General features: G+C 36.7%; 1 protein-coding gene across 1 annotated transcript in view; it reads left to right on the forward strand.

Annotated features, from left to right (window-relative positions):
* WDR11 (WD repeat domain 11) overlaps nucleotides 1–25,179 on the forward strand; it is a gene marked incomplete at both ends in the record, with an annotated part of 39,347 nt that extends 14,168 nt beyond the window's left edge. The window contains 19 exons of the mRNA XM_010152648.1: nucleotides 523–626; nucleotides 1,502–1,678; nucleotides 3,998–4,082; nucleotides 8,702–8,808; nucleotides 10,968–11,043; nucleotides 12,501–12,609; nucleotides 12,947–13,071; nucleotides 13,484–13,631; nucleotides 14,308–14,414; nucleotides 14,881–14,995; nucleotides 17,322–17,493; nucleotides 18,637–18,745; nucleotides 19,519–19,581; nucleotides 20,403–20,468; nucleotides 21,087–21,258; nucleotides 21,522–21,617; nucleotides 22,957–23,122; nucleotides 24,026–24,123; nucleotides 25,034–25,179. Coding sequence (XP_010150950.1) covers nucleotides 523–626; nucleotides 1,502–1,678; nucleotides 3,998–4,082; nucleotides 8,702–8,808; nucleotides 10,968–11,043; nucleotides 12,501–12,609; nucleotides 12,947–13,071; nucleotides 13,484–13,631; nucleotides 14,308–14,414; nucleotides 14,881–14,995; nucleotides 17,322–17,493; nucleotides 18,637–18,745; nucleotides 19,519–19,581; nucleotides 20,403–20,468; nucleotides 21,087–21,258; nucleotides 21,522–21,617; nucleotides 22,957–23,122; nucleotides 24,026–24,123; nucleotides 25,034–25,179 — 2,241 coding nt within the window. The remainder of the gene's footprint in view (nucleotides 1–522; nucleotides 627–1,501; nucleotides 1,679–3,997; nucleotides 4,083–8,701; nucleotides 8,809–10,967; nucleotides 11,044–12,500; nucleotides 12,610–12,946; nucleotides 13,072–13,483; nucleotides 13,632–14,307; nucleotides 14,415–14,880; nucleotides 14,996–17,321; nucleotides 17,494–18,636; nucleotides 18,746–19,518; nucleotides 19,582–20,402; nucleotides 20,469–21,086; nucleotides 21,259–21,521; nucleotides 21,618–22,956; nucleotides 23,123–24,025; nucleotides 24,124–25,033) is intronic.
* Nucleotides 25,180–25,506: the final 327 nt, after the last annotated feature.

Genomic DNA, 25,506 nt, shown 5'->3' on the forward strand with positions numbered 1-25,506 from the left:
AGCAGACCTGCAGAGGCAGTCCTGTTTCATGTGTTTAGATGAAAGGCATTGCTCTAGTTTGGGGTTTTGTCATCTGGAACCCATATAAGAAGTTTATATACGTTAACAAAAAACATTCCCCAAGTTTGGGAATCTCTTCTTAAATGTTGAAATATTTATGATGATTCCTTATCTGTAGTCATTAACATAGCCATACATATTAATACACAACTTATTTAAAAGCTTCTATTCAGTGCTCAGGTGAATTTCAGAAAAAGGGATACATCTGACTGTTCTTCCATAACTTATAAATATCTCAGTAAGGAGGATGAAAGTTATGTTAACTTTTGTGCATTTTTGTGTGCATTATTTCCTGGTACAGTTGTTCATAGAATTTGATGTTGGGAATAATCTTCTCAAAATATTCTGCAAGTAATAAGTGGTAGGAACACTGAAAGAACAACGTGGGGGAAAAAACAAAATTGAGGTGTCAACAGGGATCATCCAGTTTGCATTAGGAACTTGTTTTCATTTCTTTTACAGCAGTTCAAGTGCATCACCTTTATATTCCCCAGTCTCATTCTGTGGAATTCCTGTAGGAGCATTCCAAAACAAACTTCCAGACCTCTCATTAGACAACATGATTGGTAAGAATTTCTTCAATAATATAATCTCTACTGATTTCTTTGAATTTTTGAATCATTGTTCATCTTAGCTTATGTGATAACTAAACATGGTGGAATTATTTTCTATGCAATTTAAATATTAATTCTGAAAGAAAATAATTCCTGTTTGCTAAAGAAATTGTCAAATTAACCTTTTTGAGGATTTGATGTTGAGAACCAATATTCAAAGTTCATTGTTACTAAGAAAAAAAAAAAGTAATTTAAAATGGAATTTGGCCAAAACTTCTTCATTTTTTTAAAAGTAATGTTAAGCAGATGAAGACAATTTAAACCACCCTTCAATTCTGGAAGAAGACTGAAATTGTTGCACCTTTTTTTTTTTTCCCCTCTACCTTCTTTTTTTGTGTGTGTGTGGTTTTTTGGGTTTTTTTGTTTTTGTTTTTTTTTGGTTTGGTTTGGGTTTTTTTCCCCTTTTAGTGTTAGGAAAGAAAGCTGGTATTGGAGATATTACCTGAAATACAGTCTTTTGGAAAGTTTTATTATACATAGTTAACAGGACTTTAAATCTTATAGAAGTCTTAGGAAGATCTTATAGAATGGTTTTGGTTGGAAGGGACCTCAACGACCATCTAGTTCGAACCCCCCTGCCATGGGCAGGGACACCTTCCACTAGACCAGGTTGCTCCAAGCCTCATCCAGCCTGGCCTTGGACACTTCCAGGGATGGAGCATCCACAGCTTCTCTGGGCAACCTGTTCCAGTGCCCAATAGACAGTGCTAATACATATGTTTAGTTTACTTCTGATTTTTACTTCATAAACTCCTGTGACTGTTAACTTCCATATTAACATCCCACATTAAAATTTAATACTGACAGGAGCTTTAATTTTTAAGCAGGGCAAGGCACAGTTGCTGGTGAAGAACGATTAAAAAGTTCTTTTCTGCAAGAAGTGCACCTCAAATTTCTGCTGACTGGGCTCCTTTCAGGACTTCCTTTGCCTCCGTTTGCTATCCGCATGTGCCCACCTCTTACAACCAAAAATATTAAACACTATGAGCCAATCCTTGCTGTCGGTAAGTAACTTGAATAGTTTATTGGTTGATGTGAAAATAACATATTCTAGAATAAAACCAAATATAGTTATTAATGCAGAAAAAAATAAATCTACTTTTTGGTCTATGTAACTAATCACAAATAGTGACCCTTGTCTTAGTTGGCATCCATGATAGTCTTTGGTCTCTTTTTTTCCTGCCTTGGATGTAAGTAATGCTACCTGAAAAATGGCAATATATGGGCAAGCTTGTATTTAGCTTTTCATTTGCTATGATATTGGTCTGTTCATACACTCAGTGTTTTACATGCCGCTCTCCCTTCATTCTGAACATCAATAAATACAGACTTCTGCAGCACTGCATTCCTAGAATAAGTGACCGTAAAGAAACTGTACTTTTGTTTTGATGTAAGTACATCAAGGTACACTTAAAGCACATTATTTTTCCCGAGTTAATCTATTCTGTCTTATTACAGATGTAGTTAAACTCATATAGATATTAGAATAGTTGCTAGTGGACACCTGATTTATTAACTTGTGAGTTTTCCCTATTTAAATCTGATTTTTCTGGCATGATCTTTCAGACCACATTAGGGATTTCACGGTGTATCCATACAGGCTGCTGTCTTTCTCTGGAACGATAGACCCAGAGATGCTGTCATTTAAAGATTGTAGTAGGTTGTGAAATTTGGCCTCTGGATATGGGTTGTTCAAACGTGACCTTGATATATCTAAGATATCAGTTGAGTCTGGGCTGCCTGTCACAAGTCAGACTTGGGAGATACCTGTTATTCTTAAGGTTGCCTGTGCTATAGGGCCTCCTTAGGGTTTTGGACAGAGTGGGGAGGTATTGCAAAGGTGAATGTTACCCTTACAAAGAGGATGTCACACCAGTAATGAAAACACCATAATAGTGCATGTATGTCTGTGTGCAGTACCATCACTAGTTGCCTACCTTTTAGAGCACAAGCTATCATCGCATGATCTGATGCTACTAAAATGTAACTCTTGATCTTATATAAGCTGTAGCTGGTAAAACAGGTGAACTGTAAAGATTAGGAAACTAATCATAGAATCTTTTATGTTGGAAAACACCTTTAAGACCATCAGGTCCAACTGTTAACCCAGCACTGCCCAGCCCACCACTAAACATGTCCCTGAGCACCTTGTCCACACGTCTTCTGAACACCTCCATGAATGGTGACTCCACCACCTCCCTGGGCAGCCCCTTCCAATGCCTGACAGCCCTTTCCATGGAGCATTTTTTCCTAATATTGAATCTAAACTTCCCTTGGCACAACTTGAGGCTGTTTCTTCTCATCCCCTCACCTCATCTTTACAGAAGAAGACTGACCCCCATGTCTCTGCACCTTCCTTTCAGGGAGTTGCAGGGAGTGATAATGTCTCCCCTGAGCCTCCTCTTCTCCAGGCTGAACACCCCCAGCTCCCTCAGCCGCTCCTCACAGGAATTGTGCTCCAGACCCTTCCCCAGCTCCGTTCCCTTCTCTGGACACGCTCCAGCCCTTCAATGTCTTTCTTGCACTGAGGGACCCCAAACTGACCCCAGGATTTGAGGTGCGGCTTCACTAGTGCCCAGCACAGGGGGACGATCCCTGCCCTGGTCCTGCTGGCCACTCTGTCCCTGACACAAATAATATGTAGGTAAAGTGCATTACAGCAACGTCTGCAGAATCCTAGAATTAAGGTACCTGAATGGTTCTTTAGGTGTCCACTGTTGTATTTAATAAATTTTGTATGAGTGTAAAGAAAAAAACAGAACAAGTAAGTCTTCCTAGTGTCTAATAGAAAATTGGAACTTTCAGTGGTTCAGAAGGTTTTTGATCTAATTGGAGCTAGTAGGTACTAAGTTACTGATTTGCAGTTTGAAAGGGGTCATTATTTCAGGGACGAGAAAGCAGAACTGCTTTAGTGATTTGATAAAAATCTACCTATAATTCTCCTCTGGGATTATTGGTGGGTAACAGGTAAGTCTTCCTTGAGGCATTTACTTATCTTGAGTAATCAAAACAAAAGGAAATGTTGCTTTCTCCTGCCATAGGGTATGTTGTGGAAATGCAAAAACGGACAGATTTCCTGCAATATCTACAGATAGGTTCAGGAAAATTACTTGGTCCAAATGGATTTCACTGGCTGTAGAGAATGTTTGAGATTTAAGCACTATAAATCAAAATACCTTTTCAAAAGTTGGAAAATGTAATAGTTACATGTTAAAAAAAAAAAGGAAAAATGAAGAAATTAGCTGTAAATCCTGCATTTTCATTAAAGTATGGAACAGAAGACTAAAACCGGTCTATATATTTTTTTAAATCACATTTTATAGGTACAAGTAACGGCTCTGTCCTGGTGTTTCATCTTACAAGTGGAGTCTTACACAAAGAGTTAAGCATCCATTCCTGTGAAGTCAAGTAAGTTTTTTTTATTTTAATTCGTACTATAATCCTTCTGGGAGACTGATACTAAAACATGTAACTAATGTGGGTGTCTTGTTTCATTGTTAATGACACTCTTGAAAATTGCCTGTTGAGTACTCTACCCTAACAGTGTCTTTGCTATGTATAAGCAGTAACATACTGACAAAATTAGAGTGAAAATTACATTGAAATAAATATTTGAATTGTATCTCTGCCTGTTGATCTGGGCTGCATATCAGCTACTTCCAGTTTCGTTAGTATATATAAATCTTTTTAGCGTAAGATTCTTTGTTACAGTGTCCTATTTATGTAACTGCCATCACTCACAGACCGTTTCCTTTGACATAATTCTGGTTTATATGCCAAGGTTTATTTCCTCTGCTCTATTTGGGGCTGAAATTGGTACTGAGACAGTTGTAGCCCTAAGTCAAGTCCACTTTTTAAATTTTGTCTTTAAACGATTTTAAAGACTGAATACAAGTCTCAGTATTTATCCATCCTAAATAAGGAACAGAATTAAGTTTTAAAGGTGATACTGTGTCTTTGTGTGTACGCAGTGGCATAATTTCTTGGATAACTAATGGCAAAGATAGTAAAGATGGTGCTTCCTGGATACATTGTTCCACACCTGTCGAAAATAAAGCACTTCTCTTTACCAGTAACAGTAGTGAAAATTTGTCAGAGTTGTGGCATGAAGCCTTCATGAGGCTAAGGTCTTTGTTTTACTCACATATTCTCTCTGTCTGCGTTGCACAGGTTGGTTTTTTCCCTTCTCAAACATGTTATCCTAGAGGCACTACTAGCACCACCAATGGGCTCGGCCTTGGCCGGCCACGGGTCCATCTCGGAGCCGGCTGGCATTGGCTCTATCAGACATAGGGGAGGCTTCCAGCAGCTTCTCTCAAAAGTCACCCCTGTAACTCCCCCGCTACCAAAACCTTGCCACACAAACCCAATAGTCTAAAATGCAAATAGGTTGGGTAATGCCTCTGTTTCACTTTAATCTGAAAATACACCTTCAGGGAACACCATTATTTAAGTATGTAAATGAGAATACCCTGAAATTGTAACTCAAGGCCAGGAAAGTTTTTGGTGCCTTGTGGTTTCAGAAGAGAGTGTAATAAAACTTAAGGTCTTTGAAGTGGCAACTGTCCTTTACATATCAACTGTGCTAAAATAATAGGCACTGGGTTGTCTAGGGGATAGCAATTGACTTATTTTTCCCTTGGGATTAAATTTTTCTTTTATAGAAGCTATACATATAGTCACATACAGATTATTTAATTATTTTTAAACTTTGAGGTTGTGTATTGTGATTAGGAGTAGTGTGAATTGTTTTTCTGTCCTCCATTTAAGACAGTTCATACTCATGAGTAACCTTGAATATTCAATTTGTCCATGATTATTACTTAGCTATTTCACTAATTTTTTAGGATTATGTGAGTAAATAATTTTCCTTCGAGTTTAGTTTGTTTTTTATTAGGAGATCGAGGCAAGAAGCAGCAGAAATGCTTCAGAGCTCATGGAGAAGCAAAGTCCATCAGGCTGCTCCTAGGAGCATAAGTGAGAGGGGGGGAATAGAGGCAGACTATGGCATGTGTGCTGGCTGAAGGAAGCTGTGAGCAGCAGGTCAGGCTTTCTTCCATCAGGATACAGAGAAATGCAATTAAGTCTTATTACGAAGAGGAATTATAAGAACCATGGAATAACTTAAGTCTGATACCTGTTCTGTCTGTTAAGTGGACCAATCTAAGCTGTTGTGCTACGATAGGAGAAGAGAATACATCTTCAGTGCAGAGGGTAATATATTCAAGACGTAAATAAAATGTGTTGTGATGTAGCTTCTAGTTCAGTGCAGGTGGTTCATTTGCAATGCACTGCTACTTTTGCTTATTCTGTGACTAAAGCAGTGCATCCCATTCTTTTTCACCAAAGTTCAACAAGTTGAAGGTTGCAACAGCTTTAATTTTTACAATTAAAATCTCACTGACTGTAACAAGATTGTGCGTTGCCTTCAGGCAAAACTTGGGAATTACTGCATTACGTCCAAGATTTAGCGGTTGGATTTAAGCTGACTCCCCCGTGGGAGACTGCTTTGTAAACATTCATCAACTCCTTAAAAAAAATCCTCGTGTAGAGGATTTCTGTCATACGGGTGTTGGTGGGCTGGATTTGTTTGTGTATCTGGTAAATACACGTTGCCTGACAAGCGCAGGCAGTCTGGCAATGAAATCCGCTGTATTCGGAATTGAATTCTGAAGGCTTCATTGCAGGATGTACAGTTATCTCAGATGTACCATGTAATTTCTTTTTCTGAACCTTCATCTTTTTAAAATGGAAAAACTTGTTCCGTTGCTGACTTTTCACTTTTGGACATGTAGACCATAAAAATGCTTTTGAAATGCAAAGAAAATTCTGTTTAAATAATAAAATTTGTAGCTGAAAGTATTTTCTGATAATATGATTGAGACTTTAATATGGTGTTCTTTAAGATATGGTTTTATTTTACCTTTCTTCTTTTCTTACAATGTTATAATTAATTTAAGTAGCAGCTGCCTTGTCATAAAATCACAATAATCCATTCCCCACTAGAAAAGTCATTTGTGTTTATCTGCTTCAGTACACTCCGTAATTTGTTTGCATTGGAAACATTAATCAAAACAACTGAATTTTACCCCTGAAGTAACTGAGACAAGTTGAATGTATAGAATCCCTGAGTTTCATATTTTAAGAGTGGATCCAGGCTGGGAAATAGTTGATAGCTGACTATAACCCTTAATTCTAAAAGACAAAGTTGTCTTTTATTAGGAAATTTGGCAAGTGGACATATTTCGGTAGGGAAGGCGTTACTTCTTTCCTTCATTAAAACTTGAACCACTGTCTTCAGATTCTCAATTTACATGTATGACAATAAAGAAAATTGTATTTTTTAGGTGCAAGCAGTAAGTTAAGCTAAGGTTTCCATTTGATTATGAGTGTCTTGAGTTTCTGTAGATTTTTATTGGTATTGACAGACGAGCAGCTGGCAGCAAAGAAGAAGCACTTGTCCTGTTAAATCTGAGGTGATGAAAGAAGTATAGAAAATGCCTCGGGTCTTAGAACGAGAATGGTGAATTGGCAATACCAATGCCTTACAAGTATTCTGTGCTTTGTCCAAAAAACATAGCAGAATAATAGGTAAAAATTAGAAAGGTGTCAGAATCCATATTTATTCTGAAAACTCCCTGTATTTACGACCCTTTGGAGGCTTGCAGTGTCACACATTATTGCAATTGTAGACTTCTATTCAATCATTCCTGTAGTGTTGTGATTAATAATTGAATACTACTCAATTTGATTGAAATTATTGGTTGAACTTTCTTAGGTCCTGGTGGGAAAAGGACTGCCTCCTAAATTTTTAACTTTACTTGAGGATTTAGGAATAAAGCTTTCCATTTTTTTACGGCATGAACTATAAAAATGAAAGATAAATATGGCAGTAGCTTATATATGTGCAAAATATTATAGGATTTCTTTTTGCTTTTACCCATCTACATTGCATTTAGGGAAATTTCTACTTAATACAATGTGAGTTGAATTTACTGCCAATAAATCATAACTACTGTTATTTATCTTTCTCCAATTTCACATATATCCTTGCAAGACCATGGTTTTACAGGTGATGAAACAAAAGACTTAGTTGTCTTGGAAATAGTTCTTAAGTAATCTGTGTTTGAAGGATTTGAGGAAAACTTAAATCATTTTATCCTTGTTAAAATGAACTTGGGCGTATGTATTAGAACAGGCTCAAGTTTCTTTTTAGATAGTTCCTTGATTTATTTCACAGATAAAGCATTCAACTATGTATGCTGGCACAAAGCATGTGTGGGAAATGGGGACAGAAGGGCTATCGTTTTGGAACAGTACCACCTAGTGCCGCTTTCTGTCCTTTTGTGGCCTGTGGTACATCTCAAGAATTTGCTTAGAATCCCTATGTGCTGATAATGTTATATACGGTGTAACTTTACATCCTTGCAAAAATTCCAGGTGAATTAGTTCGTGGCTGCCTTGGCATGATCTAAAAGAGAGAAAAAAATAAATCAGGTTTTCAGTTCTTTTGTGCTAGCCTGTGAAATCTCTACAGGGCCTCTCTGATTCTATCAAATTTGTTTCTCCTTTCGCTGGACTGAAAGTCACGTCTCCCCACCCCGCTATCCATACAAATGTTTCTGTATGCTGGCAAATTCGAGTTACTTGATAGTTCTTCCCATCTGGTAAATAACTGTTACCATGAGAACAGTGTTAGTCCACTCTGGTGCTGAGTATCTGAGAGGGATTTTTGAAAAGTTACCAGTGTTTCTGACTGAAGTTTAATCAAACAAGAACCAGTGCAGTCTGAAAAGAAAGCTGTTCCTTAATCTGATTTGGTAAGTTTATATTTACGTTGTAGTCGTAAATGCATAACTTCTTTTTGTGCTTAAAGCTAGTTTCCCCAAGACGTAAAAAATTTCTTCTGTGCTCTTCTTAAATTGAAGAATATGTATGAAAAATAATACTGTACTTCAATCCAGGCTATTTTCTAGCCGTTCAAATATTTTGGCTAATATGCTCCATGTACTCTCTTTTGATGACAGGGGAATTGAATGGATAAGCTTGACTGGGTTTATTTCCTTTGCCACATCAACACCTAACAATCTGGGGCTAGTACGGAATGAGCTGCAGCTGGTGGACCTACCGACAGGTTAGTATTTCTTGAGAAATCTGTACAAGAGGCTAACAGATTTTCTGGGGGGTGACAGAAGTTCTTACTACCTTTTTCTTTCCTTCCGTTGTCACAACAAAATAATAAAGAGGAGTTTTAACTAGCTCTGCTCTTCTGTCCTTGTGAAGCCACATAATGTCTTCCATCTGGTGCTCTGCAGACAGACTTGAAACAGGACCTGTGCATAGATGTCTGTGCCTGGGACTTATTAAAAGAATGAACGTGTGTCAGCAGGAGATTGAGAAGTGTTCGCACGGCATGCGTACCAGCAGTGTATTTTCTTCACAAAATGTATATATTTCCAAATGTGTTTTGTCATAGTATACCCAGTGTTTCAAGTGAAATAGTGTTGAAACATTTGTTATGGTTTTTATCAACAACAGGTAATTTTTCAAGGTAGGCCAGGCACGTGGCCAGAATTTGAGTCTGTGTATGAGCGTAAAATGGGTATTTGAATAATGAAATTGGATACTTTTTATAAAGAATTGGAAGAGTTAATAAATAAGTAACTTTTAAAAAGATACAGTTGATAGCAAAACAAACAGTCAGATTCTGTGTGTTTTTTCAACCACTCCGGCCTTATGTTGGATGACAAATATATTTGTGATTGGGTTCATATTTGCACAAACGAGGAGGTATAATTTCGAAGATTAAACAAACTGAAATAGGAAGCACTTCAACAACTTCATTTTTGAATAGGAAAGCCTGGAGCTATTGAATTGCTAATTGAAGAGCCTGAATCTTGTGACACATGGATAATTCTGAATTGCTTTATGTAGCATAAAGGGATTTTTAAATTATTATTATTTTAATTTCAGCTTATGGAAAAGATTCAAGTTTTGTATTTGCAGGGTGCTGCACAAAGAGGCTATTCTTTTAACATAACAGCAGTGTAATTTTTTTTCCTGATAATGTCTTTTGTTCATTTGTTTAAAATCAAAACAGAAAAGATATGTACTTGGTAAATTAATTTTGTGTAAAATGGGATTTGATTTTTCACTGAGCTTGTAAATCAGTATTAAAACATTTTTAAATTTAAATGATAAAAGGCTTAGTATTCCTGCACAGACAACCAAGTTCCAAGTAAATGTGAATAATTGACACCTTACCATATGTTTTGCTTAAAAAAAGTTGCTTTTCCTCTTTTAAAACTTTACAAGAAAGACATAGCTACTTAACTGTCTGATTGTTGGCTCTTCCATCACTAATTAGACCAACTTTTGATTTTAGTTCTAGGAAAGTTTTTGTATTTACTTCATGAACACTTTAACAAAATGCTCATTTATGTTTCTAAACAATGATAAGGAAGAAAATTCCTATGGTATTTGATCAGTAATGCAGAAAATAGATCTGGGAGGTTTTCTGCAGGCTGTCCTCTGACATGAGAGCTCGAACTATCATTGTCGATAACTGGGTTTGTTCACATAATTGGCATAAGATAAGTAATTTAGCTGTGAGTAGCCACAAGAGTGGCTAAAGTTTGAAAACCTAAATTTTCCATGAAAGCTACAGAGAATGAACCTTCCATAGGAGATTGTGTGATACCCTGGTATTTGTCAATCATTATTTAGTTTAGTGAGATAATACAACGCCTCTAATTCTGCAACACTCACTCACAGGGATAAGATTATAAGTTCTTATGGCTTTTCAGCAGTGTTCATTCTTCTAGCAGAAGAGAAAGAATGGTTCTGTTAAGTGTAGCTAGTACTGCAGCATGGAAATACCTCCAGACTTCTAAATATAACACTAGTTTATGGTAGAGATACTTTATCTTACAAACCCTGAAATGTACTCATTAATTTCTCCTTGGGGAATCAAGAGTATATCTCTTTGGCTTCAGGTGGAAAATAGTAACTCTTTGAACTCTCTCAATATATTTACAATGTGCTGAATATGCAGTCATTTCAGTAGTTGTGCTCTGGAAGCCAGTCAGGTATGATATTAGGCATCATATTTAGCCCGTTGAAACGCAGTAAAACTGCAACAATGACGAGAGTAATGTAAGACAGGGCAGGTTACTTGGAGACATCCAGGTTTAGTTTGTAAACTATTTCGGTTTATAAACAGAATAGTTCATAAACTATTCTTGCATTTATATTTAGTTTAGTAACTATTTGTTGGCTGTTTTCATGTTCCAGGCAGAAGCATTGCTTTTCGTGGGGAGCGAGGCAATGACGAGCCAGCTATTGAAATGATAAAGGTGTCTCATCTGAAGTGAGTAGATTAGCCTTGTGATGTTCATAAATTTACTGTACTGCATGATCCTCGTGACTTAATGGAAATAATAGAAATTCCAGGAAAAAAAGACTCCAGAGAATATAGAAAAGAGAAAAATACTTTAGAATATTACTTCAAAGGACAAAAGCTGTGAATGTTTCTGGGGTTGTATTTGTCACTTCAGGATCCAATCATGTTGCAAGGTCAAGCATTAATATTTTAGCTGTTTTAACAGTTGTGTTCACTGAATGGACGTTTTGATAAGATTAGGCAAAATAAAAGTGCTGTACCATTTTTATTAACTTTGATTATGTTATGAGGTAATTCCCTTTTCGATAACTTAAGCCTTAAAACTAGAAGATTGGCATTAAAGGTGCGATGATTTTTGACCTGTTTATTAGTTTTTCTAAGTATTTATTTCACAATTTTATAATAATTGTCTACTGGAAAAAAAAGTTGTGAGGTATAGTTGTTTGAGAAGTCAGCTGATAAACAACCAAATTGCTTACTGTCAAATCCTGCTTATTTTGAGATCAGGTCTGTGACAGGAGACCCTGGTCAAAAATAACAGGAGTAGTACTCTGTGAGACAACTTTACTTTCCTGTGTAAATGAAATCAATAAGATATTGTCTCTAAATTTTAAAAGTTCAAAAGTTACAGTGGAAGAAAAAAATAATGTTCTCTACCTTGCATAGTAATGTTTTTGGAAGTATGTATGTGTTCCAGAGAATTTGGAAGAGTTCAACCATATAACTGTCTTACTAATACATTAAAAATTAAGAACACATGTGGCCTTAGATGAAGAGACTAGAATGTTAAGCAAGAAAAAGAAAGGGTAGTTCATTTGACCATAAATTAATGCAGTTGAGAAGAATACATATAGCTGCAGAGCCTCTCTGTGTTTTCCAGTTACAGGTGAAAAGTGGTAGATTGAGGTGTTTTACTCATCTAGCTCCACAGCTGAAAGGTCAGAAAACACAAGTGACAAGTGGGTTAGTGTAAGAGGATTTTATGTTCGTTTATCACTGGATTAGGGAGGTGTTATGTGTCTGGAGTAGAGTTAAAAAATCTGTCCAGCCTACAGTGTCGGTATGTCTTTCTGATATCTGTGCAGTCATCAATTCCATCTGAGCATGGGTAAATTAGACCTGCTGCTGCTTTCTCTGAATTCCTTCCCTTGTCTCTTTTACAGTAATTGAGCGGTAACACGTGACAGAAATTCCTCATTCTTTTAGCTTTGAAGGAGGTCTTCTTCAGACAGACTCTTTTGCGCCCCAGTAACTCAAGGAAATCACAAGCTTCAGAGTGGGATTTGAGCCAAATTAATTTATAGTGCTTCCTCTTAGTTTTTGAGGGTTTCCAGAGTGGTGATAGGAAAAACACATGTGAAGTAAAATGCTCAAATTAAAATGGAATTACTACTTTTGATGTAGTAAATTCTTATATGTTTTAGGCAATACCTAGCTGTAGTATTTAAAGACAAACCACTGGAGATCTGGGATGTCAGAACGTGCACTCTGCTCAGAGAAATGTCTAAAAACTTCCCTACAGCAACCGCTTTGGTAAGGAATGAAATCTGTTATTTAATGTTTATTAAATGTAATAGGTTGAGATAGTTAAAAAAAAAAAAATAAATCTGTGAACAATTTTGCAGCAAAACTTTATCCTATCTGTAGCCTGCAGATAAGTGTTATCATCCTTCTGGTTTCATCTACCCTCAAATAGAGGCAAGAAAAAAGAAGGTACCCATGGAAAAATCTGGTCTGTTCCTTGGGTGCTGGGGGCAGATATCATAGAAAGCGATCTCCATTGAAACCATTATAATGAACAGAAAAGTCCCCAGTAAATTGAGGGAGTAAACATTTGTCTTTTCCATTTTTCCTGGACAATTTTTCACAGGAGTGGTCACCTTCTCATAACTTGAAAAGCCTGAGGAAGAAGCAGTTAGCAGCCCGTGAGGCCATGGCCCGACAGACGGTTGCATCAGATACTGAGGTTAGCAGCGTAGAATCTTCTGTTATCAGGTATTTCTCATTCTGATTTAATATTATTCTGCACTTGTTGGTTTTCCACCGTGTGCCGTTGTTCTGAAGAACGGAATGTTTTGAAACTGATTCTTGAGTATTTAGCTGGCAAAGTAACTTTATGGGCCTCCCTTTAGTTTTTAGATGAGGAATTTGGGGTACTGCTGAACAGTGTGCCTGTTTCTCTCAGGTGTGTCTGTACCAGTCTGCTAGTTATTTGGTTCCTGAAGTAAAACTATTTGCTACCGAATGTTTCTCAAGTGTGTAAATGATTTAACTGTTGCTTCTGGTAAATTATTCTGAGGGAAATACACATTTTTGTGCTGCCTCTGTGCATTAGTTAGGGAGAGTTTGCCTTGCAATTCTAATTTCAAGAAACAAATACTTGTCTCTCATTGTATTCTTTTTAAAGCTTGTTGCAGGAAGCTGAAAGCAAATCGGAGCTGAGCCAGAACATTTCTGCTAGAGAGCACTTTGTGTTTACAGGAGCTGATGGGCAGGTTTATCATCTCACAGTAGAAGGAAACTCCGTAAAAGACAGTGCAAGAATCCCTCCTGATGTGAGTTCCAGTTTTTTATATCAGTGATGCTTTAATTTTTTTCTTAGCTATGATTGCCAGAAAAAAAAGGGGTAGCAATTCTTGTTTCATCATCATAGAGTTTCTCTATCGAAAACTGTTGAATTTATTTTTTTATAAGTTAGAATCTTCATAGGCCCTGACTTGCTTTCTGAATAAATTATGTGACATATTTTTAGGAATTTAGTGAAGCATACACAAGAAGCTTGAATAACAAAGAGGGTGTTATTGAGACATGACTATGCTCTGTTAATGGTTTTTTTTTCTTATGTCACAAGGAGGATTTGGGTGGGCCAGAGCACTCTTTTGTGAGTTCTAAGTTTGGATTTTTTACAGGTACTCTGAAGAACAGTCTGAGGTTTTGTGTTTGTTTTTTTTTTTACTGAAGGTTCTGATAGTTCTTGAAGGTTTTGATAAGTTTAACTTAGAAATAGGAATTCTTTATTGTTGTTGATTCCTACTTTAGTATGTGCTAGTATTGTTTAATGAGGTCTGTCAGGTTGATTTTTCTTTGCAAGAAGAATCAGAGGAGTGATTTCCATGGCTCAAACCCCAAAATTTCTTACAAGGAAATGTCTTTTGAAGCATATTATAGCATATATGACTTGATAGATTACTGTATTCAGTAAAATTGTTCTGCTTTTTAAAATATTTCTAGGGAAGTATGGGTAGCATTACATGTATTGCCTGGAAGGGGGATGTCCTGGTTCTTGGAGACGTTGATGGAAACTTAAACTTCTGGGATTTGAAAGCTAGAGTATCCAGGTATGAATGCAAATTAAATCTGACAAACACAGATAATGAGTGTTAGAATGGATTTTTTCCCCCCTTAGTTTTGTTCTTCACTGTGGGAGGTCATATGTGGTGTTTGAGGTAAAAAAAGCAAGTATTTTGAAATAAAAATTCAGAAAATGCCCACTGTGTTACAATTCGGTGTTTTCAGATGGAGTAACATTTTATCAAATTTTTTTTAAAACACTAGATATTTTTCATATGTTAAATATGCAGTGGTTTCTGATAAAACATCAAGTACTGTAATATTTATTTCCAGCATGCAGTCTTTCTTAGTTTTCATGGTAATTTGCATAACTATTTGTACATGTATATAGAGAGATTGTTCTCCTTTTCAGTCTGCACCATAGGATCTGCAGTGGTCATGGAAAGCATTTTAACTCCCCACAATATGAGGTATAGAGTGATTGATAGTCATCTTGTGCTTTTCTTTCCTTAGGGGCATTCCTACACACCGAAGCTGGGTGAAAAAGATACGTTTTGCCCCAGGGAAAGGAAATCAAAAGCTTCTTGCAATGTACAATGATGGAGCAGAAATTTGGGATTCAAAAGAGGTAAATATCTGTTGCTTTGATATGTGCTTCTTTGTAAAATACACATATTACTTCTGAAAATCAGGATAGATGAGGGATTAGGTTTGACTTAGTCATGATTTCTTGTTGACAGTTGTATAATAAAGTTGCATGGTATTTCTCAGAGGACTTACAGTTTCTATAAAGCATTTTTAAGCTGTCATCAATGAAAAGTACCTTTCACTCCAAAAGCTAACAGCATCTCTGAGATACCCTTTGACATTCTTTTGTAATGTTTTTGAGGCAGACACTGAAAGTTTAATGTGGAGGCTTCAATATTAGAATTTAATCTGTGGACAAGAGAGTATTTTTACTGCAGGTTTCTTAACTACTGTGCATATTAAAGAGTATTTATTCTTCAGTGTACGGATTTTATTTGTTAGAGAAGACCAGAAAGCTAGACACTTGTTAATTAATGTTGTCTAGCTTCTCATCTTACTCAGAAATTTTGTAGTAATGTTCAGAAACCTTCTGGGGTTTGTTTTGTAGGTCTTTCAGGGGATTATAGTATCCTGGGGAAAGAAAGATAATTGCACTGTTTTAACTTGGCCCCCCAGAGTAGGTTCAGACTGTGAGGGTATGGAAGAGGGATTTCATTTTTTTTCTGTTAACTTTGTAGTGAGCAGTTCCTAACTCAGACACTTAATTTGAGCAGTATGAAACTTTCCCTCGATGAGATGGGTTGGACAGCAGATAGGACCAACAACTGTGAATTATACAGGCAGAATAGAATATTATCCCACGTGACTCTCCTTCAAGAACATTTGAATAGTTCTGATGCCACGGGATACTTCTGTAGCTATTCCCTCTCTTTTTTGGGGAAAAGAGAGTTTCCCACATGAAAGCATTTAAAATTCATTCCCATTTTCAGCTGAAAATCTTTCAGAATATCTGTAGAAATATGTTAGTCTCAGTCCTATTACCCATATAATCCTTTCCTTAGAATTTCACCTTGCCTACAACCAGTTATCTGATATTTCCACATTCTTCTTTAATTCCCTCAGTGCTAAGAGTAATCATGCTCTAGAGCTGTTGTACCTTACATCTCTCTAACTCCATGCTTTGCTCTAGAACAAATGAAAGGAAACAGCAGAAAACTGATGGAAGTGGAGGCTTTGTTAATACTTCCTGATGTCCTGGTTTTGTCCGGGATAAAGTTAGTTTTCTTCCTAGTGTCTGGTGTTTGGATTTAGGATCAGAGTAATGTTGATAACACACTTAAGTTTTAATTGTTCTGAGCAGTGCTTACAGGAAATCAGGGACTTTACAGCTTTTCACACGGCCCTGCCAGCGAGTAGGCCAGGGTTCAAAAGAAGCTGGGGGGTGACATAGCCAGGACTGCAGACCCAAACCAGCCAAAGGGATGTTCCATACCATATGGCATCATGCTCAGCATATGTATTAGGGGAAGGCTGGCCCGGGGTCCAATGCTCAGGGACTGGCTGGGAATCAGTGGTGAGCAACTACTTCTTTTTCCATTTGCACCACTAGTCTTTCTTGGGTTTTCTTTCTCTTTTTGTTATTTAACTTTTCATTACAATTCATCTTTTTTTTCAATTATTAAACTGTTCTTATCTCAAACCTCAAGTTTTCTCAGGAAAAGTCTTATTCTTCCAATTCTCTCCACCATCCTGCTGGAGCAGGAGTGAGTGAGGGGCTGTGTGGTGCTCAGTTGCCAGCTGGGGTTAAACCACAACACCTTATATTAACAATTGTGATGTTCTGTGATGCTACAGAAGGGTTACAAAATATCTAACTACTGACCTGTGGTTAAAAGGGCAGTTTGGAAGGTTTTGTTTATCTCTGTTGTTTGTGGCCATCAAGCAAAATCATCCTGTTCCCATAAAGTTATGTTAGTAGTATGGCTAAATGTAGTTTAAACAGGTTCAGTATTTATCAAGGAAGTACGTGTGTTTATGAAGAGCGTGAGTTATTTAATGAGAACCTCACTTTCCCCTTCATGCACATATGCTAGATCAGGGACTGGAATTAAAAAGGGAGTATATATTTCCACCAGTTTACTGTAGAAATTTTATGTCAGAAAAGATAAAAAGAGGGCAGCTGTACAGCTGTGCTCAAAAGGATCTTTTCTCAGCTATCAGCTGGGAAAAAGTATTGTTTCAGGGTAGCCATGTACCCTATTCCAAGGTTTCTAAATTCCCTACTCTCCAGAAGAGACCATCATTAAAATGATTTATGACTAACTTCACCTTTTATTGCAAATTTTGTGTTACGCCTCACGGGCATGTGAGTGTGTCTTACGCTGTGTGATGGAAGGCTTACTAAAAATGACAAATAACTTTTCAAGGTGCAAATGGTGAGCAGTTTAAGAAGTGGAAGAAACGTCAATTTTCGAGTCATGGATGTGGACTGGTGCACTTCAGACAAAGTGGTCTTGGCATCCGATGATGGGTGCATTCGGGTTCTAGATCTGTCCATGAAATCATCGTGTTTTAGAATGGATGAACAGGACTTAATAGGTATGTTGATTGCTTTTTTGCTGTTAGCTGATAGATAGTTCATTTTGAACGTGGACCATAAAAATGTTCAGCACTTCTGGTAAAACAGAGAATTGCCACGTGTATAGCACTAGGTGTCCCTACAGTGGTTTTCATAGATGCAGATAATTTTTTTTCTGTTATTTTCATTACTGATGATCCAAATAGCCGCTTTTACTCATACAATTTCCTTAAAACCTGTAGATTCTGATTAAGACGTATGTAATAAACAAAATTGTGTTGTTGGGAGTTGTGGTATGGGATATTTGAGGAAACACATCATTTGTCATACCTATTTTTACTATGAAATGAATGTTATGTAATTTAAGCTATAAAAATTAATGTTCTAAAACCAAGCACGCTGGAATTGGGATACGGCAGGGTTAAGGCTGCCTGCGCTTTAGCTACCCTTCTGCCTCTACACTGTGATAGTCTGTTAATTACAAAACGACATTTACAAGATTCCGACATCATTCAGTGCATATGAAGTACAGGGGATTTCTGGCTATTTGATAACGTAGCTGGTTGGTACTTGTTTTACTCCTAAGTCACTGGGCAGCGTTTACTGCATCTCATCCAAACCTTGTACTCAACACAGACTTACTGACTTTTGAAGGTGTATGACAACGGTTAGTTCTAAAATTTTCATCTTACATCTTTGCTAATACAGACATTACACATCGCAACATCCTTTAGGGATGATGGATATTAGTCCTTGTATTGTACTGTAGAAACTACAGTTGCAAAGTAAAGCTAAAATGTACACTATGGTACATTTTGGTACAGCTCTACTTCTTTTCCAGCATGTCCTTGTAGTAGCAATAATCTTCATATACGGCTCTACTTAATGCCAGTATAAAGTATTCCAGGAGCCTGTGGCACAATTCAGTATGGAACGTCCCGAAATTCTCATTTGAGCATGGTTGATAACCCTGTACCTTCTATGAAATGGTTTTGCTTGAGTGTAAAGATAAGATTTTATGTCTAGTAACCCATGCTGTGTATATGAAAAGACTGTGATTTATCTTCTGGTGCTTGCAAACAAGGTGGTACATTTTATGGTTACTGAACGCAGTGTTGGTGCACATTAGCCACTCCACAATGAATCTCTTCTTTTTGTTTCAGAACCTGCATGGTGTCCCTATCTGCTTGTTCCAAGGGCTTCATTAGCTTTAAAAGCATTCTTGTTGCATCAGCCGTGGAATGAAAAATATTCTCTAGATATTATAAACATGTAAGCAAAAATAAATACCTACATATAAGATGTTATTATTTTTGTAAACCCTACATCTTTTATTAGTCTTTCTGTGGGAATAACAGACGTATAAGTTTCCTCACTCTTTGGAGATATTAGTGTCACTATTTATTACTAAAAGTAACGAATTGAAAAGGCTTTAGGTCCAGTATTTTATTTCTTTTGACTTTCAGAAGCCCTTGGCTATTGAAAACTGCTGTCAGCTTTAAGCTGATGGCAATATTTTTATGTCGTTTCCAGGTTAAGTTATTTCAGAGAACACCTGTGTGTTCTTTTTGTTAAGAAGGTCATGTAAGAATAGTCAGAGTTGGTTCCTGAAGTGTAATTGAAAGTGATAGTCTAACTGATAACCTAATAGACTTGTCTTTCCTTTCAGTGAGCCCTGCTTCACGTCACAGTAGGAGCAACTTTGTCTCCTTTATCGTGTTTGTGTACTGTTGGTGGTCACGCAGTAATGGGTTAGGCACTGTCATCTTCATTAATTTCAAGGTTAATGAATAAAAATGGGAAAAGACAGACTGGTGGCATTGACTTCAAGGTTGAGAGAAAGCAAAAACAATCGTTCATTATTTTGGAACTAGTAACTAGACAAAGAATCTGGCATGAGTAACTTACTCTAAGAATATGAAAGATTGGTCCATATATGTTCTTGTGTTTTTCTACTACCAGTAATACTCTTCCATTTCAGATAATTCTGTCATTTTGGTAATAAAGGAAACCTCTTCCTTTTTTTCTTCTTTTCTTTTTCCCAGTGATTATCCAGAGAATGAAAATATTAAAAACCTTCTTCAAGAGCAGTTGAATTCATTGTCCAAGTAAGGATTTTTCTATTAATATTTGAGTAAGCTAGTGAATTCAGAGAAGTCAAAAAACCTGAAATTCTTGGCAATTCACAACTTAATGAGGAAAGAATGCTTTTTTCCTCTCTAAAGATAAGCTTGATTAATGACACCTTTTACTTTAAACACAGTTAATTTTTATTCTTGTGTAATTCTTAAGGCTGGCGCTTTACTCATTTTATTGAAGATTTCAAATTTTTCTTTCTATTTTGTATAATTAAAAAGAAACCCATAATACAATCTCAGAAATATTTTTTAAATAAGCAACCTATTTTAAAGTAGTTTATTAAATATTAACTCATCAGTCAAAATGTACTGTTCTGAATGCATAAAGTGTGATGGAAGCCAGTAACTGTATTTTTATCCAGTCTGAAAGATGTGTAGAAAACCTAAATTCATGCATGTAGATCTGTTATGCTGTGGCACTACCTATTTGCATAATTATTTCTAATTAATTTAATCTTGCAATTTGTAGAATCACTGCAGACTAGTTTATAGCTTCATATTCACCCTTACGGTTGTCCCCTGTAATACAAGAGTAAGGGGTTCCTGGCAGACTCACTGTTTGTATTTAGTGAGTGATGTGCTCCTTGAGATCAATTACATTTCAAGTTATGGTTAATTGCTCTTGTAGTTGTTTTGATAGACACATTTTTTCAGTGTAGAAAAGCAATTGTGCCGTTTTCTTTGGATTTTTTTTTTTCTCCAGTTTGTAGGTGATATGCCCTGTTTGTGTTCAAAACCAAACAAACTTGCACGACATTGTACAGATTATTTATGGTTTTCTCTTCTTGCAGTGACATAAAGAAACTTTTGCTTGATCCAGATTTTACCCTCTTGCAAAGATGTCTCCTAGTTGCCAGGTAGTAGAGATTCAGATAACTGTATTAAATGTTTCCTAATAAAATCTTGATCCTAATGCATAAGAATGTGCTGAAGTTTAAGTACTTAACTAACTCTCCTTTAACTCAGTGCAATTCCTAAACCCCTTTGTTACCCATGTATTAGAGTGTTTTCAGGACTGATGATGGAAATATTAAACAGGGGAAGGCCTGGGTTTTATTTCAAAAGTATTTGTTCTTTGTCATTCTTCCACCTAAGCTCTAGCTAGTTCAGTAGTGTAGGCAGTAGTTTAGGTTAATTTTAGTCTGTCTCTGTTCAGAGATGTTTTTCAAACTTAGTAAGTTGAAAGAGGATATTACTGATTAAGTGTAAAATAATAATAAGATACTGATTTCCACATTATCTGTATGCTGAACATTCACTGGGTTCAGTTGCTGTTTTAACAGTCTCCTGGCCAAGCTCTTCCTTGTCTAGCTTGCTGAATGTCATTCCTTATTCTTCTAGTTTGTCCCATTGATAACGCAAAGTACTTCTGCCCACAAGAATGCGTGTTTTTTGTAAAAAGAGATTTTAGATGTTTTCATGTGACATGCGAAAAAACACGCACATATTTCACATCCTGATTTTTATCTTCTCAGACTGTATGGGGATGAATCTGAACTGCATTTCTGGACTATTGCTGCCCACTATTTGCACAGCTTATCCCAGGAGAAGCCTGCAAAACCAACAGACACCACTGTCTTTCAAGAACAATTAGTTAATCCCTTGGATATATGTTATGACATACTGTGTGAAAATTATTACTTCCAGGTATTTCAGGGAATTCAGAAATGTATTTAACAAGAATGTCATCAGCTCCATAAACGCTCTACTTATTGTAACATTTTTATTATCTTAGACCTTTTCACTATACATATTTCACTTTTATTAGTAGCATACCACTTTGGACTAAATCACTCCATATTATTTAAAAGTGGGGGGTGTTCTAAAACCTCTCAAAATACTTGTTTATGTTTTAAATGCTTGGGTTTGCTTCTTATAGTAGACTTATATGTTTTCCGTTGTTCATGCAGAAATTCCAACTTGAAAGGGTAAATCTCCAGGAAGTGAAGAGATCAACGTATGATCATACCAGGAAGTGTGCTGATCAACTTCTTCTCTTGGGCCAGGTTTGTGGGTAATATTTGAGTTTTTTATTCTTCTTCCATGTCCATTTTATGTATTTATCCTATTCAAGTAAAGTTTGGTCTAATTCATACATGTTATTTCATGCTTTTATTCACCCAGTGCATAGTTTTTGCTGTCTTATTATGCTCCTACGCTGCAGACTCTGTGTATACAGACATGGTATATGGTAATGTTTGGTGCAGCTTCGGACTGTTCATGTTCATGGGACCCTATAAGAATCTTTATTTCCATCTTGTGACTAGAAAAGAAAAATTACATTTTGAGTTTCCCAGAAATAACTAAAACTTAACATCTCTGGGATAATTCAGCCTGCACTTAGTACTCTCATTTTAGATAACAAAGGATGTACCTAAGCATCTGGCAGATCTGTACTGAGCAGTGAGACACTGTACAGAGCTGCTCACTGAGGCCCCGGTGAGAATATTGTTGCTATTGTACAGTGTATGTCATGAGCTGTTCACTCCTAACAAAGTTGTGCTGCATCCATCTCCAAAACCAGCTTTGATATAACGAGCTCAAACTTAAATGATTTCTATGCCACTGGGCATTTGAGCATGTCAACAAACGTTACCAGTAAAAGATGCCAGAAATATATTTAGCTTATAGATAGCCTGTTTAAAATTCCAGTTTATAGAAATTAAAAAATGCCAGTTTATTGAATTGCTGTATTTTAATATGAATTTCATGTGGCTTTTTATTATTCCTGTAATTATCTAAGCCATCAGCTTGACCGACCACCACACTGCCCTCTAAAAGTTAGGCAGATCATTTCAGTAACAGGCAGAGATGAGGTGCCTGCAGTGATTCATTCGATTTGCAGAGGTGCCTGCAGGCAGTGTAATGAGCCCCCCTGGTAGGTGCTCAGTGGTAGCTAACATTTTAAATGGATCAATTCTACCTTTGTTTAAAAATATCAGGTATTGGATCAGTCTTTGAGATCCTGGCCAGATTTTGCATCTTTACAATTTTATTTCTTCTCTGCTTATTTTAAATGATTCTCTTCCTTTTGTAACTCTGCAAAAGGGTATGTAGACAAGGAAATAAATATTGTGAAACAAATTTGCCTTTCACCTCTTCTAGAAGTGTTAGTCTGTGATTAAACAGACTATTTATGGTGGGTGTTTAAAAGCTATCCTTACTAAGGATGCTTTATTGAACTAGCATCTTAATTATTATTATGCTGGGAGATATTTTTATAGTCTGTTTTAGAATAAGTTTCATGTCTTAAAAAGGGTAAAAATATAAAGACTTTTGTTTAAAAGTGAATATGTTATGGTCAGAGTTGTTTGGTTTATGGTTTTTTCTTTTCCCCCTTGCCAGACCGACAGAGCAGTACAATTATTGTTAGAAACAAATTCAGAGAATGCACATTATTACTGTGATTCGCTTAAAGCTTGTTTGGTCACAACTGTCACCTCATCAGGTCCATCTCAAAGTACCATTAAACTGGTAGCAACCAACATGATCGCCAGTGGAAAGCTCGCAGGTAAAATGGGACTTTAATTTTACGTATGCTTATCAACTAGTAATTCTGTTACATATTATCTCACTAAAGCTGCTGGTGGGAGGGCGGAAAGTTGTCATACATCTTACATGTTGCATACGTTGTAGTGTGCACTGTCTACAGTCGTTAACCCAAAAATGAGCAGTAACTCAGTTATAGAGCTCAACTCATTTTGATTCATTTTCACTGGAAAATGTATTTCTAGAGTAATTCTCATAGCAACTGTTTGCAGTAAAAGTTACTGAGCACATAGAGCTACGTGTGTGCTTCTTTTCTAATTAAACAGTTAATTTTAAAATGGATTCTTACTACTGAAGTTGAAATACAGCCTTAGTTTCATTTCCAGTTCAGAACTTGCTTCAGAAAGTGTGCTTTCTTACATGTACAGGTTAACTTTGCTCAGTGCAAGAGATGTTCACAATATGATGATTGACTGAAAGAGTCGAAGTCAGAGAAAGTAGAAATGTCTACTTGTCTGGAAACGATACTTTCTACACTGTGAACAATTGGTACTTCACTCTTAATAATTACATTATGGACAACATTCCATTAAAATAAAGGATTATTTATGAAAACTTTATTTGATTATTATCTCTTTATGATGAGAAGTCCAGTGAAGTACTTGTCATTTGTATTTATGACAAAGATAAATGAGAGCTTTGTGAGGTCCTTCTAAGTGCTGTCTTCCAGGAACAAGAGACGATAACTGACACAGCCTGTTTGGAGAGCCAGGTGGTAGAAATTAGGGGCTTTCAACATCATCTTAGCATATGAAGGATATGAGGGATCGTTTTTCTGGGGATGAATGATCTGCTGACACTTATATAGCAACGCTTTCTTTTTTTTCCCCTTGACTTACTATATAGTGTGTTTTTTATTTTCCAGAAGGTGTGCAGTTACTGTGTCTGATCGATAAGGCTGCTGATGCCTGTCGTTACTTGCAAACTTACAGCGAATGGAATCGTGCAGCATGGCTTGCAAAGGTTTGTGATTTCTCAATTTTCAAATTTTTCAGTTTGAAGTGAACTGAAACATCAGTTTGAAATACCATCTTCAGTTCTCTCCATGTGTTAAGCTGTAACAGACTGAACAGTCTGTTCAGTCAGTGGTGACAGGTTCATCAGCCTTTTGACTACAGAGGTCTGCCCTGGTCATCCAAGTGGTGGGGTTAGGCCCAAAAATGGTTGGAATGCTCAATTTTCTACTATTTGAGCAGTGGTGTGTGAAGTTGAGTGTAACTGCAGCAGTTGAGAGTTCTTCATAAACTACAAAAACCCTGGAAGTGGGTAAGTAATCAGGCAGTGATGGAGTTCCATGTGGTGTATGTGCCGATTTTAAAGTTGGCCCTAACATAAATGTGCATCAACATCTGTTTTGGTATGCAGACATAATTACAGTAAAAGTGCCTTGCCACAGCATTAATTCTTCACATTATAATGTGCAGGAATTAGTAAGGATGATCTTTCGGTGTCTAAGATTTCTGTTATGTTTCCTGTAAAAAGTATGGAAAAAGTCGTACTCAGGTTTTCTAAATGAGTGAGTCACACTCTTAAGAAAAATAAAGATGTTTTGTCCTTCAGTCTCCAGTAAAGGATGAAGATTTTTAACTTCTTGATACTTGAGTTTTTAGAAAAGCCTTGTGGTAAAAATAGTGTTCAGCACGTGTAATTGGGGAGTGACCTGAGTGGATTATTTTTATACCTAGATATATTTCTAATTTTCCTTTCTATTGCATTCATTCAAGGGATGAATGTACTTTTAGTAATGAAAGTGTTAATTTCAGATGCTATTGCTTTTGCCCAAAGTGTTTCACTGGAAAAGATGAATGAGAAGCGGAACACTGTCTTTAGTTAGCAGCTGAGAATTCCTGACTGACTTTCCCATCTCTTCAAGGTTCGTTTGAACTCAGAGGAGTGTGCTGATGTGTTGAAGCGTTGGGTAGATCACCTTTGCTCTCCACAAGTCAACCAGAAGTCCAAAGCCATTCTTGTCCTCTTGTCACTTGGATGCTTTACAAAAGTTGCGGAGATGTTGCACAGGTAAAGATGAAACAGCACAACTGTTATTTTAAGCACTTGCGACTTAGAAGTCAGGGGGGAAGGGTGGGTTCTCCAGTTTGATTTCTGACATTTGTTTCTATTTTAGCAGGTTTCTAATTAACTTTAACCTCAGTAGTGTGTAATTTCTGTGGGCTTGAACTGGTCTTTTTGTTGGCATTTCAGTAAATACACTGGCATTTAATTTACTGCAGGCTTTAAGATTGCTAGCACCCGTTGCCCAAGCAGTAGCAGTTTATGATAGCTGTGGTTATTTCTGAGTAAGCTGAGCCTTCAGCTTTCAAAAACTGCACCAAATGTCAGTTCCTT

This window comes from Eurypyga helias, unplaced genomic scaffold (assembly GCF_000690775.1).
Source record: "Eurypyga helias isolate BGI_N326 unplaced genomic scaffold, ASM69077v1 scaffold9625, whole genome shotgun sequence".
NCBI lineage: Eukaryota > Metazoa > Chordata > Aves > Eurypygiformes > Eurypygidae > Eurypyga > Eurypyga helias.